At 36.8% G+C, this 14,722-nt stretch overlaps 3 protein-coding genes across 3 annotated transcripts in view; 1 reads left to right on the forward strand and 2 right to left on the reverse strand.

The window, feature by feature from the left end:
* The window catches only part of LOC129792365 (transient receptor potential cation channel subfamily A member 1), a 1,125,827-nt gene that overhangs the window by 328,048 nt on the left and 783,057 nt on the right, over window positions 1-14,722 (reverse strand). The window lies entirely within an intron of this gene.
* LOC129792430 (PIH1 domain-containing protein 2) overlaps window positions 1-14,722 on the reverse strand; it is a 927,269-nt gene that overhangs the window by 328,048 nt on the left and 584,499 nt on the right. The window lies entirely within an intron of this gene.
* Window positions 4,616-9,601, forward strand: LOC129792457 (uncharacterized). The gene is made up of 4 exons (XM_055831524.1): window positions 4,616-5,072; window positions 5,934-6,012; window positions 6,620-6,804; window positions 9,182-9,601. Exons 1-4 carry the CDS (start codon window positions 4,836-4,838, stop codon window positions 9,311-9,313), a joined length of 633 nt encoding a protein of 210 aa, XP_055687499.1. The 5' UTR covers window positions 4,616-4,835; the 3' UTR covers window positions 9,314-9,601.

Raw genomic sequence — 14,722 nt, forward strand, 5'->3', positions numbered from 1 at the left:
TGAAATATGATAATCTTTTTGGGTGAAATATGTGATGGTTGCCGATGTTCGCGTGTGTGTCTGTTTTGTGATTTTCAGCACTCAACGAACTGATTTTTCACCTCAAATGCCAGCACGTATGTGGGGGCTACCACCCTCTCTCCATCCCTCCGCACATGCATGTCAGCATCTTGGTGCGGTGGTGGAAGAGAGAACGCGCACGATTCTCAACATATGAGACGATGCTGAATATGATCTCGATGTGTGGGAAATTTATATAATGGCTGGAAGGTAAAGTTGAGAGTTCATTGCATTTCGGGGGGTGTGTGTTGGTGGTACATCTGGGTGGTTTTGCGCCCTTTTTTGCATTCATCCACACCCCCAACGTGCAGAAATATTGTCTGAAATGCATTTTGCAATTTTCCCCCAGGAAAAGTTCTCTCCACAACACATCTGCCATTTTTTTTGCGTTGTTGTTGCAACCATCCCTTCCTCGTCGCCCCCACGTAACCTCAGAGTCAGAGAGCTTGTCTGTTGAGTTCTTCTCTGTGAAAGATCCATCGTCAGCCATTTCCGGTGTCCCAAATGAAATTCCTCACCCAACCCACATTTTGTCCATGCCATCGTTCGCACTGTCGCCAGCATATGAAATGTGTGCATCATTTATGAAGACAGTCATAAGCCATGTCACAGGGTGTATAGGTTGTGAATGTAATGAATCATTCATTTGGTTTCTTTTTTTTCTAGCCCCCGCATAGCCCCTCAAAGGGAAGTTGCACAGCGGGGTTGGTAGAAAGAAATAGCAAAAAGGGACAAAGGTTTGCAATACGAAATTGGTTTTGTGACAAGAAAAATAGCTATCCTGAGTTTGCTAGATAAATAAGAAGAACAAAAAAATCACAGGTTGAAACTCAAGAGGGAATTTACAATTTCCGCAAAAGCTCTGACATACTGCAAAGTGGAACAGAGGAAATTAATTCATTTTAATTTGTCAGGCAGGTAGTTTATTTCTTTAGTTTCAGTAGAACTATTTCATTGATAACCAAATCTTTCTCTTTTACTCAATAATTATACATTGTGATGAATTTGAATTGAACTTTCATAAAGTTCGAAAGTTTTTTCAAAAATCTCTAACGTTTCCGTCTGATATTTTACATATATAAGAAATTTCTAGAATTTTGTTTTAAAATTTTGAAATCCTAAATTGATATTCCTGATTTTTCTCAAGTTTGTCTTATCGATTAAAAACCGTCTATCATCGAATATTTAAAGTGTCTTTTATCTCAATCTTGTATAAAGGCTTTCTAATATTTGAATATCTCCATTTTTTGTGCGATATATTTTGCCTTATAGCTCGAGAACGGTAACACATAGAGACTTCCGGTTTAAAATTTTCCATAGTAACATGGGAGAAAAATTTCATTTTTTCGCATTTAAGAAATCCAAGATGGCCGCCGTTCTGCTATTTTCAACTTCTGTCAACTAGTTCGCTTATAATTAGAGATCTGAAATTTACGTATGTTGTAGAACTCAGTGAGACATTTTCATCAAAATCGGTCAAGCGGTTTAGCAAATATGGCGGCCTAAAGCAAAAAGTGTTTTTTTTTATATAACTCGATAACGGCTTGACCGATTTTGACCAACTCAAGCTCAAATGTGCTTCTTTAAAGAAAGAATCACAGCTAAAAACCGCCATTTTTAGTTCTAGAGGTGACCTTAAAAAGTAGTATATTATATGCCAAATTATGGCTTGTGTAAGATTGTATTATCACTCGCGGCGGCAAGGACGTCTCGACACACCTCATCGTCTAGCCCATACCTTATGTTAACCTTACATTCGGCTACTCCTGACCTCAGGAGCTGCCCACAGCGACCTTGACATCATCCACCATATTTCGGCCCTATTCTCGTTTCTACATTCGTTGTAACTTCTCCTGGTTCGTACTATTGCTTATCATATTGGAGAAGTGAAATCACTTTTCGAATGTCTGTATGATTCTCCTTGAGGCTTTCTGTATACCCTATGGTGATGGATCCGTACTTGTTCCCCTTATGGAGGAGGACACACTTTAGGCTGGAGATTGATGAGTCAATAAACAGCCTCCACTCCTCTGGATCATAGTTTTACAGTCCCATTCGCTCCACAAGTTTGTGCACATCGAGGCAGTATGTAAACTCATCCTGAGTCGTGAACAGGTCCTGGTACTTCTGATGTCTTGTCTTGAAGGAAGTAATTTTTACGCTTGAGTCGACAAATCCCCTTTCCTTCATTCTCGATGCAAACAATTGGGACTCTTTCTTAGAAAGTGCAAAATCTCGCACCTCATCATTGAGCTCTTCTTGCGTGTATCGACGTACTTTAGGCTCTGGTTCACACACGTAGTCATCATCATTGGACATGGACACATTTAACTTCATCAGTTTACTTTCTTCATCATCCTCATCACGGTACACCGGTCGAGGGATATCCTGATCATGTGGGATCGGATATAAAACTGATGTGACTTGGGGATACTCAAATTTTTGGCGCTTCTTCTTCCCAATTCCACGGAAATCTCCGGCACAAAAGAAACAATCATCGTGGCTTACTGGTTCTCTCCAGATCATTGGAACGCCAAATGAAAAATCTTTTCGTTTGCCTTGTGTCCATTGCCTGGAGAGTCTCGCTGCACGTCTTACAAATGACGTTCGGAGCCCAGCTTTTGTCTCGGTTGTTCATGGACAATTGAAAATAAGCCTTGTACGCCTTCTCAGTGGCATCAGTAATGGTGCACTTTTGCTTCGAAACAATAAACATCCTACACACATAGCAGAAACAATTTCTATCCATAGTGCAACTTTTCGTATCCATGGTGAGTACTTATTCCAACTTTTTTCAGCTTTCTTCACTTTTTTTTTAAATTTAAAGACTTATTAAATTCACTTTTTACTTAACAAAACGCAACATGCAACACGCAGCACAGACGAATTTGGAATATCTTTCCAAAACTAGTCAAGAAATTTCTTTAGTCATATAGAACTTAAGATATGACCATTTTTATTCATCAAATTGCTGAATTTATTACCTTTTTTTTCATATGAACGAATTTTGTCCTCATACGGACCTTTCATTTCAAGTACTGCATCCGCCAACTCCATGGCTCTGTCACGTTGGTCAAAATATTCCTTGGAATTCATAATTTCCGGTGTTTTTTCTTGAAATTATTAGTTTTTGATTTGCTCAGCACTTATTTTTGACACCAGATTTAATGATGCAGATTTAACTTTCATATATCGAGGGCTACATTGTAAAACCGGCTAAGTCGGTGTGAGCTCCGAACCGACTTAGCCGGTTTTACAATGTAGCCTCGACATAATTTTTTGAACTTGTTAATCTTCTATATAATAAAGAAAGGATTTCGTGTCTGTACAGCTATACAAATCTACACCGTTTGACCGATCGTGATGAAATTTGGTACAGAGACTCCTTATATCAGGCGCTTTCGAGTAGCCGTATTCATTTCCCCCCCAAAGCCCCCCTTCAGGTAGCCCCCATATAAAAGTCATGCATTTTTTGCAAATTTTTGAATTTGGCGCCTGATATGAAAATGATTTCTTCTCTTTGCAAATTTTTTTCTTTGGGTTTGATAAGTTTTCCAAATATACTTATAAACCATCATAATTTTTTCTCTCTGAAATTTGCGCGAAGCGCAACAAATCCCCGCGAAGCGGGGCGAGGTAAATTGGAGCGAAGCGACAATTTACCTCGTTAACAATAAATTACATTTTAATTTTAAATTAATTAAATTAAATTTTTATTTATTTATGTAGATCAATTAGCTTTACAGTCAGGTATTGATTAACGTGGCATGGGATATACTCTTTCCACTCATTATTATTAATGGGTGGAAAGAGTATATCCCATGCGACGTTAACCAATACCTGACTGTATATTTAAAATTAATTAAAAGAACCTGAATAAACAGACAGGAATCATATCATAAGCATCCTGCTTAATTTTATTTCAGTAAAAACAATAATCCAATAATGAAATTAATTTTTATTTCACGTCACTTCATTACAAAATATTTTATGTCCATGAAGCTTCATTGAATTTTCATTAAAGAGTCCAGACGAAATGCCCTTTAGGAATTTTTGTAATTAAAAAATATTTTCTTCTTCATTCCATTTGAAATTATTCTTTAAGCTACATCAATACTTATTAATTAAAATTTTCCATTTCATTTGATGAAATAGAAAATTTCTATTTCATTTGCTTTCCACATGTCATATAAATATATACAACATGTTTCCATTTCATAGCTTTATGATTCTGCCAAAAAGATCTTCGCAAGGATATCAAAGGGAATAATTTTCATTTTCATGCATTCAAGGGGAAATATGGTATAAATGGCTGAACACACAAAATGCTCACGAAAAGACTTTCGCTGTGTATAAGGGATGAATTGAGTATAGCAAAGAAAATGCCTAAAGGTTGTAAAGGGGAGTTGCGACGTTGGTGGCAATTATGTTAAAAAGTTTGAAAGCAAAATCGATTGCTGGACATTTTTGTGGCTTCAGGCTTGACTTCTTTTTTGCTTCTTCTTCACTTTTCCTTCCCCACATTATTATAGCAGTATAAAATATCACCCCACAAAATTGTGGAAAACTTCTTCTTGTCCCTGTTAGTCAAAAAAAAAAGCGAAGAAGATGAAATTTGTGAAGTGAAATTTCTCTGGTGTTACTCAATTAAATCGTATATGCACAGAGTAAATCTCTCTTTTTGGAGGTGAAGAAGCCTCCCGGGCAGGGGTGTGTGATTTAACGGGGTAGTTTCCGGTGAGGAGGAAAAGGTGGTGGTGCAGTAAAGTGGAATTATGGATGTTAAAATTGTGTTCGTGACAGTTGCTGCCGTGGTTTTTCTCCTGCGGCACGCCGACATCAGGAATAATGCACAAAATGCATCATTCCCATCGTACTCGCTTGAGAATTTTCTCTGTGGCGCGCCACTTAATAAGTTTGACGATAGTTTCCCGCCGACGTGGCGCAATTTTCCCGGCGTCTCTGCTGCTGAACTCTTCAATTTCATCACTCACCCAAACGTGGTTGAGAAGGTGTATTCCAAAAGGCCAATCGATTAAAATGATAGAATGTCCGGAATGACGCCTATCAATCAACCCCTAAATCCTCTATACTGTATAGAATTCATATTATATGTAGCTTCTCAAGCACTCCCAGAAATCCGGTAAACACCCACTCACATTACCTGGGAAGACCCCATAAAAGCTTCCTGAATTGCTGATGGACGAATTGATAATGTAGAAGTTGGAAGGTTAAGGCAAAGAGGATTTTCTTAGGCTTCTCCTACTTTTTCTTAATTTAAAAGAAAGCTTTTAAATTAAATAATTGAGAAAAAAAATATTAAAAAATCAAATTGTAAAAAAAATAAACTGTTTACACAAAAGATCTTCAATAAGGAATTAAAACAACTTGAGAAAAATGAAAAAAAAAATACCAAAAATAGATTAATTTCTCATTTTCGATTTTTAAGGTAAAGTTCCGGCATTATATGATACAACCCAATACATCGTTTTATGGGTGTTTATTCGATAAAATCAATTTATATTTATGTGAAATTCCTCAATTTCAAAGGACCTAATACTTTCTTTCCTTTCCTAAAGGATTCAATATAAAATGTATCGCATTTTCACTCCTTTCCATGCAAGTAAAATTCCAAGTAGAAAATTCTTTCATGTTTCTTCCAATTTATGCGAACTTTTGCATCCCAAGCGTGTGGCTTTGGGGGTGTGGTGCATGGAGAATAAGAAAAATTCAATTACTGGTGAGACTTTTAAAAGTTTCTCCAGCATGCATTCCCCAGCACCAATGTAATTAATTAATGTCGTCTATTAAAAGTCGGTATACATAGCCATTTTGACTCACTTTCAATGCTCTTTTTTATGGTGTCATTTCAGTGGTTTTCCCTCGTGTCGCTATTCACGTCTGCAGACCACAAGCCATTGGTGGTTGGGAAGGTTTTCAGAGCTGTTGTAGGTGTGTGTTGAGAATTCTTTTTCCATTCTTTACACTTTACTTTTACCCCTTTTGCTTAAGAAATTTAGATTTTGAGTTGATTTTATGGTTTATGTGCAGAACTTTTCTTTTTTTTTTTCAATAAGGACATTTTAAACACCAAAAAAAAGCTCTAAAAAGCTCTCCATGACTTTGGCACAGTCGCGCAGCAAGTGAGAAGGAGTTGCGCTTATTCGACACTATAAATTATAAATTTGCAGATTGTCATCTCTTTTGGCACAATATTCTGCACACATTCTCATTTTCTTCGTGCTGCCGCGCGAGGAAATTTTATTTTCCACCCCAACGCTAAAGTCAGAGGCTTTTTTTCCATGGTGCTGTATGAATGCCTCTCAACTTCCTAAAATGTAGCGACAAGACATTTTACTTAAATGCAAATTTCAGTACTCCCGCACACCCGTAAATGTGAATAATTTTTAGCAGTATTTTCCCACGAGAGAAATCTCCCAGCGTGTGGCAGAGAACCCCATAAGAATATCACATTGAATACGGTGTGCCACGTTGCCTCATTAATTTGTGAAAGGAGCTTTTCATGGCATTTGCATTTTATATATATTTCCCCACCCAGGTACTGTCGTGTTTCATTTTCATGTGGAACATCTCCAGGAGTCGCGGTGTTTAACGCTCACATCGGACTTCTTACTCAAGCCAACCCTGTCAGTGGTAGCTATTGATTTGAAGAATAATTCACAAGTTTGGGGATCAAGACTCGCAATCCGGCTTCATTTTGGACGTACTTCCTGGATTTTTCAAGTAAGTCTCCCGGAAATGTAATTCATCTCCGGGACAAGATATATACGAATTTTCATCAACTTTTCTTCCTGGCTTACCCCTTTTAATATTTTATTGCTTAATCTTAAATTTAGGGGTTGTCCACTGTCTATCTGGATCAGTTTTTCATGGACTTTTATTTAATTAAAGGATAAATCCTTTTTCCATTATAAACTTTCCTCACTTTCCTTAATTGTAACTAAAATCCATATTTCATGTGAAATGACACATAAGCGGAAGTGGTGTAGTGTACAAGACACCAACCCCTCAATCGAGATAGTCCAGGTTCAATCCCAGGTCTTACCATGTTTTTTTTCCATCACATATTGGCTTAAATATAACTTTTAGAATCAATAAATTGAGCATAGAAGTTGTGTGCTTATCGTATAGTGCTGAAGTTTCCCTTTCGACTTGCTCCACAGGCGGGGAAATCAATTGAATTTCATGAAATTATATTTTTATGCTTGCGGAGAAGAATGGTTATTGCACTCCAATCCCTGAGATCCTTTGCAGCTCACCGCATTTGGAGAATAAATTCTATTTGGTTGTTGCCACTATATAACTTTAATTGAATGAACTTGAGGGATTGGCAAAGTGAATTTCCTCATCAATATTCCATCTTCAATTCTTCCGAAGATGCGGAAATGAAAGTCAAATGTGCGATGGAGTGCATTTCAGGATGTGAATATGGGACGAGTTGGTGGAACAAAATATACACGAAGAGTGAATGAAAACCATCAATATTTCCTTCTTTTCTCTTGTTTTCCACTTCCTTTCGAGCTCTTTTTGGCATCAATTCTTCCCACCCCCGCACACATCCTCTTGTTCAAATTTGCTTTTCTTCTGCTGAAGTGGCACCGAGAAAAATCACCTTGTTTATGCTCCTTCCTTGCCCAAATTATGATGGCTGCTGTGGAGTATACTATCAGGTCCCCAGGAAACCCGGGGATCCGGCGCCACGGTGTGTGTGGGTGGAATGTTCAGCGAACAACTCCTAAATGATGCGAGTAAATGACGTTGCTTATTGGGATGAATTTTTCCGTGTTACCATCATGGAAATTTCTTTTACACACACAAGAAAAAAAAGTCCTTACAGCCAAAGTAAGTCTCCTTTTAAAGTGAGCGGGCACCCAAAAATTTGACGACGCACGACAACAACAAAAGGATTGTCGAGGCGGAAAATCAAGGGAGTACAATTGGTGGATTGGTTGTGTTTGCAGAAAAAGCTTTTACCATGGCTCCCTCCGCAGAAAATTTTTTGCGCGTCTCCACGACTCCCGAATTGATGGGGAAAATCTCTTTTTGAGATGGGGGAATTTGAGTGAAAAATGCCTCCACATTCTCCGCATTTTGTTCCATTCTTCCGTGGGGGTAACTGTGACAATTTCCTCTGAATGGTTAGTGCTTTTAGGCGAGCTTTTAACAAGCCATATCCCATTTCCCGTGCACGTTTGCAATGTGCGAAAAGCTTAGCCAAAATAATTTGTCTTTTTCCACATTCTCTCGATATATATGCTGAATCAAATCTCACACATACTTTGTACTCTAATGCGTAGGTGTGTGCTGAAAATAAATGAAGGCGGATTTATGTTTTGAGAAGCTTTTAAGTCAAGAAAAATTAAGGAAATTTAATTTCAGAAGATTTAGTAAAAAATAAAGAAAATGCCGAAAATTGCGTTGACATTTTTATGTATAATGTTACACCATCTTTTCTATAAATTATTATGTTTAACCCAGATTAGACCATTTTGTACTATATTTAGTTGACTTTGAGTGCCCAATAATGACAGAAAAAAGTTATTTTTCTAAAAATTCAAATGGATTCGGTTAAAGGAAGAATTTTAGAACTTCTTGTGAAAAAATTCAAGCAAATAGGGGGGGGGGGGGTCGTTCAATATCTTCAGCGTCGTGCTCAACCCCTCTCCACCCCTTAAAAGGTGCTATAAATGAAGTAAATCACTAAAATTGAGCCGTTTATTTTCTTCATGAACAATGTTCCCACTTTTTGCATGTAAAACCTCAATTGGTTTTTCCTTTTTGAAGTTTCTCTCGTGAAATTACGGTTCTGAGTGTAGAATCAACTTTCACGTCTGTTCCTAATTTTCCCTTAATCCACTTCAATCGTTCACGCTTTTCCTCCGGTGTGAGAAATATTGCGGAAGACACACCCTTGAGTGCCCTCAGTAACGAAAAAAAAAAGCGATCGAAAGCAAATATCTCGAATGGGAAAGCGAAAAGGATTCAATTGGATTTCAATTTTATTTTTGTGATTCTCTCCCATCCCCGCAGATTCTACTCTCAACACCCTGACCACCACCAACCACCCCTTTTACGTTCATTATATGCTTTCTCGTTGCAGAATCTAATTGGAAAGGCGTTCCTATGGGTTTCTCGGCGAAAGATTGAAGCATCGCTATGGAAACTGCAGTGGATCCTCGAAGAAATGCAGACTTACCCATTGTTTCTGTACCAAGATGTTCCACCCTGGTGATTTCTCCCAAGGCATTGTGGTGTGGGATTTGTGGGATGGATGCAGAGAGAGTAAATTAATGCAATGTGCAGCATATTTTCTTTCTTATCGTACCCCCGACGCTCCACTTTCCTATAAGAAACGCAATTTCCTTTGACCCTTTTTAAAGTAATATACCATTTTGTAATCTTACACAAAACCAACTCGTCGGGTTTGCAATCAATTCGGTGGTTTCCGGAAGCTGCTTTCTGAGAAATTTTGTGAATTTCCTTCTACATGATATATAGCATGTATAATGGTGTATTATTATTCACGCGGCAAAAGAGGAAATAAAATAAAAGGATGTTGTTTAAAAGTTTGGCTGTTTTTACTGTATTTTAGGCACTAATTGCATTTTAGGGGGTATTCCCGGTTCAGTGTCCGGAGGGTGTTCTTTGCAGGAAACACCCCTTTGGCCAAGATCCAGTACCACTGCTACGGTTCATGGAGTGTATTCACTTGCAATTGCCTGGAGGAATATCGGGAAGCTTTCCAGACAACTTGCGGAAGCTCCCTTCTGTGCTTTTGTTGTTACCATAAATATGTGTGTACACCCGGAGGTCTTGGGGAAAATATATAAAAGAACTAGTCGAGAGTTCGCGTTGGGATGAGAACAGAGCACAAACAGGGTGAGAGGGGAAAGATTGCAAAAAGAGCGACTTCATTGCAAAAAGAACTTTACTTCTAGCAAGAAGTTCCTGCACTTTGCGCAGTGCAGCGAAACGTACATGATATATTCTTATTAAATTGCTCCTTCGGATGCGCTCCTCATCCGGCACATAGATTTCTTCCCACCTCACTGACTTTCCACACACACACACCGTCGAAGAAAAGTCCATCATCCATTTGGCGGGGATTTTGTTAATTAAATATTCCTCATTGCCAAATGATATGTTTTATGAGGAAGTTTAAAGTCTTTTTTTTGTCTTACAAAGAACATTAACTTTCATGTTTGAGCATTAAAACAAAAGTGATATTCAACACCTCCCTCATAGATGCAATAAAAAGAAAGATCACACATAGCAATGGAGAAAAGTCCTTCTTTGCACTTTGGGGGCGTAAATTTTCCACCCAGCAACTTTATCGCACCCCCAAATAACTTTAAAAACACCTTCCGTGCGCAACATGCACGAATTGCAAAACAAGTTGAGCAAACGAAGGCATATAATTGTAAGGAATGGCAAAGAACGTCGGTTTTTCGCATCATACGAGGAATTCTGTATGTAGCGAAGTAAAAGATAAAAGGAATTAGTTTTATGAGAATGCTAAATTGTAAATGTTTTGCAAAAGTTGTATCGCGCGGGGTACGCCAATACTGTGTTTTTGTACTATCTTTGAGTTTTGTTGGTAAAATTATGCATTTGGGTGAAAAACGAAAAGTTAAAACTTTTAAACTTCAACGGAGAATTTTGTGTTAATTTTGAACGATAATCATGGGAGAGATTAATTTTATAGCAATGTAGGTTTCTTTGGTAAGTTTCTTCCTTTTCTTTGTTGGATCAATTTCTTCAGAATACTTTTATTGATAAAAAAAATGCAACCAAGGTAGGTACTGCGCCGATTAATTGTTGGCACACTGTTAAAAATATATTCATTTTTTTAAAGTAAAATACACCAAAAAATGCTGAATAAATTAATAAAATTACCTAATGACCAAAAATAGAAACAAAATACTAATAAGTAACATTTTTTCTCTAAATACTAACGAATATAATTTTCATAACAACAACTATAGAAGCAGTGATTGTTAATTTTTTTATATTAATAAAAACGTAACTACAATCGAGTTAAAAATTAACAAAATAGCTGATAATACCTGAAATTAAAATTAAATACAAACATATTACCAGCAATTATGAATAAATTAACTGTGTGTAATATAAACCAAAATTAATTGTTTCCACGAAATAATTTAATTTTAATTATCTCAATGAAATTATGTTCAGTTGAATGACTGGGGACGCATTTTAAATATTTAGTAGATAGGTAGGTATAAACTGTATAAACCAAAATATATAAAAAAAATTAATTGACAATATTTATTTTATACGCGTAGTTATTGTAAAGATACAAAAAATCAGTTTTACATAAAAGTCAAAAATAAAAATGGAAGCTAACGCCCAACAGCAAGTGAAAGAAGAGCTCCAGATTTTTATAAAATACTTGGACGCGGAATCCACCAAAATTCGGCAACAAATGGTAAAGGCCCGCAAGGAGTTGCTGAAATACGAAGAGATGGTGAAGGAGGTGTCGGTCCACGACGATAGTAAGTATTACGAAAAATTTTTCTTTTAGCCAAGTCGAGGAAAAGGTAAATGAGGCCGCGGTGCAGAAAAGAGAAAATACTTTGTGTTGTAAAAATGCGTTTTTTTTTTTTAAATAATTCTTACTAAACTTAAAAAAAAACATTCTTAAGTTTTGAATTGAAGTAAAAAAAATAAAGATCTTTTGGACTAAATAAATATTTTTATTCTCTCTAATGGTTGAGATTTAAGCTTAAATTTTATAATAAAGCAATAATAACCATTTTTACCATTAACTCGACAAATATTTACCGTATTGAGCAAGAAAATTTTAATGTAAAATATGAAACAGTCCGAGAGACTTCAAATGACAAGATTGCACCTTTAAATTTTTCTTAGAAAGCTCGTTAAAAAAATCATTAATTTTTACCAATTTATTCTCAGTATAAAACGCTCTACAAAACTTTATTCAACAATTTACTACGCATCTTCACTGTAATGCTTGACTATTTTTTCAATTACTTTTTTGCTAATATTTTATCTCCAGAACTTCGCTTTAGCGCATCTTGAGTAAGAAGAGCAGAGAGTTAGAAGAAAGAAATAATATATTCCCCCAAAAATACTTCCTGTTCTTTACCTTCTTTACTGTAATTATACTTTTTTATTTTATTTTCACACATCGCCCAAGAGGATGAAGAAAAAAATTGATTTATTCATCGTCTTACGCGGAGAAAAAGATTATGATGAATGGCTGTGTGAGGGAAGTTATTGGGAAAATGGGAAAAATGCCGTGATGTGAATTTTCAAAATTCAAAATGGGCCACGTTTTTTCAAACTCCCCATAAAATGAAATCAACTATTTTTGCTGTGATTTAATTCACATTTAGTGTGTGTGAATTTAATAAAAGATTCACCTTCGAGTCTGACTTTGGAATTATTTATTATTTAGACGATGTGTTGGGTGCTAAAAGAGCCTCACGGGGGTGCCTCATAAAACTCTTTTCTTTGTAAAAATTTCGCAGTCAAGACACACAAAAACCATCCAATTTTACGACATTCTTACACACTCTCTGTGTGATCATGAGAGCGACAATAATTTCTGTGTGACCATCTGCTCCAGAAATTACGCAGGATTGGTAGTTATTATACATGCAGGGTGTGGGGTGTAAGGAGCTTGGTATAAGGAGGAACTTCTCATGGGAAGAGGGTAACAGGACGGTGTCTTTAGAGAGGAACCCTCTCAATGGAAGGCGAGCACCTCATAGCTATATATATGGTTCTTTTGTGAAAATCCAGAGGAATCCTGTGCGCCTTTCTCCTTCTGAAACAACATTAAGGATAGAGGAGGGAAAAAAAAGCATAATAGCACCCAGCCATAGTAATGATATGAATTATGCTTGCACGAAATAACAAGGAGAGAGTGGAAAAAAAGAAGCTGTCTAAAGGAATTCACCCCATATACAAGATGAGCTTGGGAGCACACACCAACCGCCACAAACGATCGTTCAACCTTTTCAATCGAATTTCACATCTACAGGCAATAAAATGCAAGGTAGGGTGAATTAAAGGAGCAACCCTCTTTGCCGACGTAACTCACGGCACAATCGGAATCTTCTGCTTGACACAAATGGTTCACAAAGGAATCATCGTTGGGATGCGATTGCGAAATTCTCATGTGACCTTCCGTATTGCAAAGTTGAAACCTCTGCTGCAATATCCCTTTTGCACCTTCCAGCTATGTTTCAGCGGATGCTGTTTGTTGTACCGGGAAAAGATTTTCCATTTCCATAAATCCGTGGTTTCCATCAGGAGTTTTATTTTGTGCCTTTCCGTTTATTCTTTTTTCCTCCATATCACATAAGAGATGGATTTGCAAAAAGAATTGTGGGATTTTTTCTTTACTAACCATGTGTGATAAATGTTACGAAAGTAATGAAAAGTGAATAGGAATTTTCATAATTCCTCAGAAAGATTTACTTTAATGGAAAAGAATGCAAAATTCGGCGTCTTTTTATGATTTTCTGCAGAAAATTTAAGAATTATCCTTTTTCACGATTCAATGTATTTTATGATTTTGTGTGAAGGAATTTAACATCAATTCTGGGGATAAAATTGAATTTTCTTCTTTTTCGATGACTTTAATGGAAAATCTGTAGAGTTTTGAAAGAAAAACTTTAATTTTTATATAAATTCCGCTAGTTAGAATAATAAAATTAAAATATTTTTCGAGTAAGTTGAACATGACTCATCCGCGGAAAATCTCAATAATTTCCTTATTTTCCCCTCTACTAAATTGCCCGATGAGTTCACATTTTTCTTCCACCATAAATTAAATAAAATTTCTTCACTTTTTTTTGTCCAAGTCTACCCACAAAAGAGGAAAATTTTCTGAGAAATAAATAAAAGGTGAATGAAGGTGAAGAGAAAATTTCCAAGGTGAAGTAAATTAGCATATTTTATCAAAGAAATTTACGTTCTAAGAGGTATTGTGTGTAGAACCATCCGAAAAAGGGAAAATTGGCGTGAGGACTAAAGTGGGAGGGAAGGAAGTTAATTTGGTAATTTATGTAAATCATTGTCGACTTTTAAAGGCCCATATCCGCTTATTAAATAATTTAATGGACCCATCAGGGTGGTTTTTCCTTCTCCCTCATAGCCCCTTTCACACCAATTTTCTCCTCGTGCCCGTAGACGAACAAAATTGTGTGTGATTTGAATGGGAATTAATTGACCACCCGCTCCCCTTATTTACCCAAACTGCCACCATATGTGTGCCCGTATACATAGCCTTTACTTGCTGAGAGAGAGTCCTTTGAAATCCTGCACGCGACGCCCGTATCAATTCACTCTCTCTATGAGTAAAGTTCAGCGTACTGTGCCCGGTATTTCAAGCACGTGACTTTCCATAGAAAGGAATATTTCTCACGGTATTAGGAAAAAAAATTATTTTGATGACGAAGAAATTTTCCAAAGGATATCTTCTCGCTGCAAACTATGTACACTTCCATGACACAAATTCCATCACATTTTCTCACGAAATGCGATGCATAATGTCCCCCCTGAAGGAAACATCTCAATTCACACGCGGTTCTTCCGTTCTCAGGAAGGGGACATTCATCAAGGGGAGAAAGGATATTCGCACAGAGTC

Source organism: Lutzomyia longipalpis, chromosome 3, assembly GCF_024334085.1.
Source record: "Lutzomyia longipalpis isolate SR_M1_2022 chromosome 3, ASM2433408v1".
Lineage (NCBI taxonomy): Eukaryota > Metazoa > Arthropoda > Insecta > Diptera > Psychodidae > Lutzomyia > Lutzomyia longipalpis.

Bases quoted from the DNA above. Each gene is read 5' to 3' on its own strand.
- LOC129792457 (XM_055831524.1), top strand. From the start codon at position 4,836: ATGGATGTTAAAATTGTGTTCGTGACAGTTGCTGCCGTGGTTTTTCTC. The intron at 5,073-5,933 runs GTGTATTCCAAA...GTGTCATTTCAG, and splicing joins ACCCAAACGTGGTTGAGAAG to TGGTTTTCCCTCGTGTCGCT. The intron at 6,013-6,619 runs GTGTGTGTTGAG...TTCCCCACCCAG, and splicing joins GGTTTTCAGAGCTGTTGTAG to GTACTGTCGTGTTTCATTTT.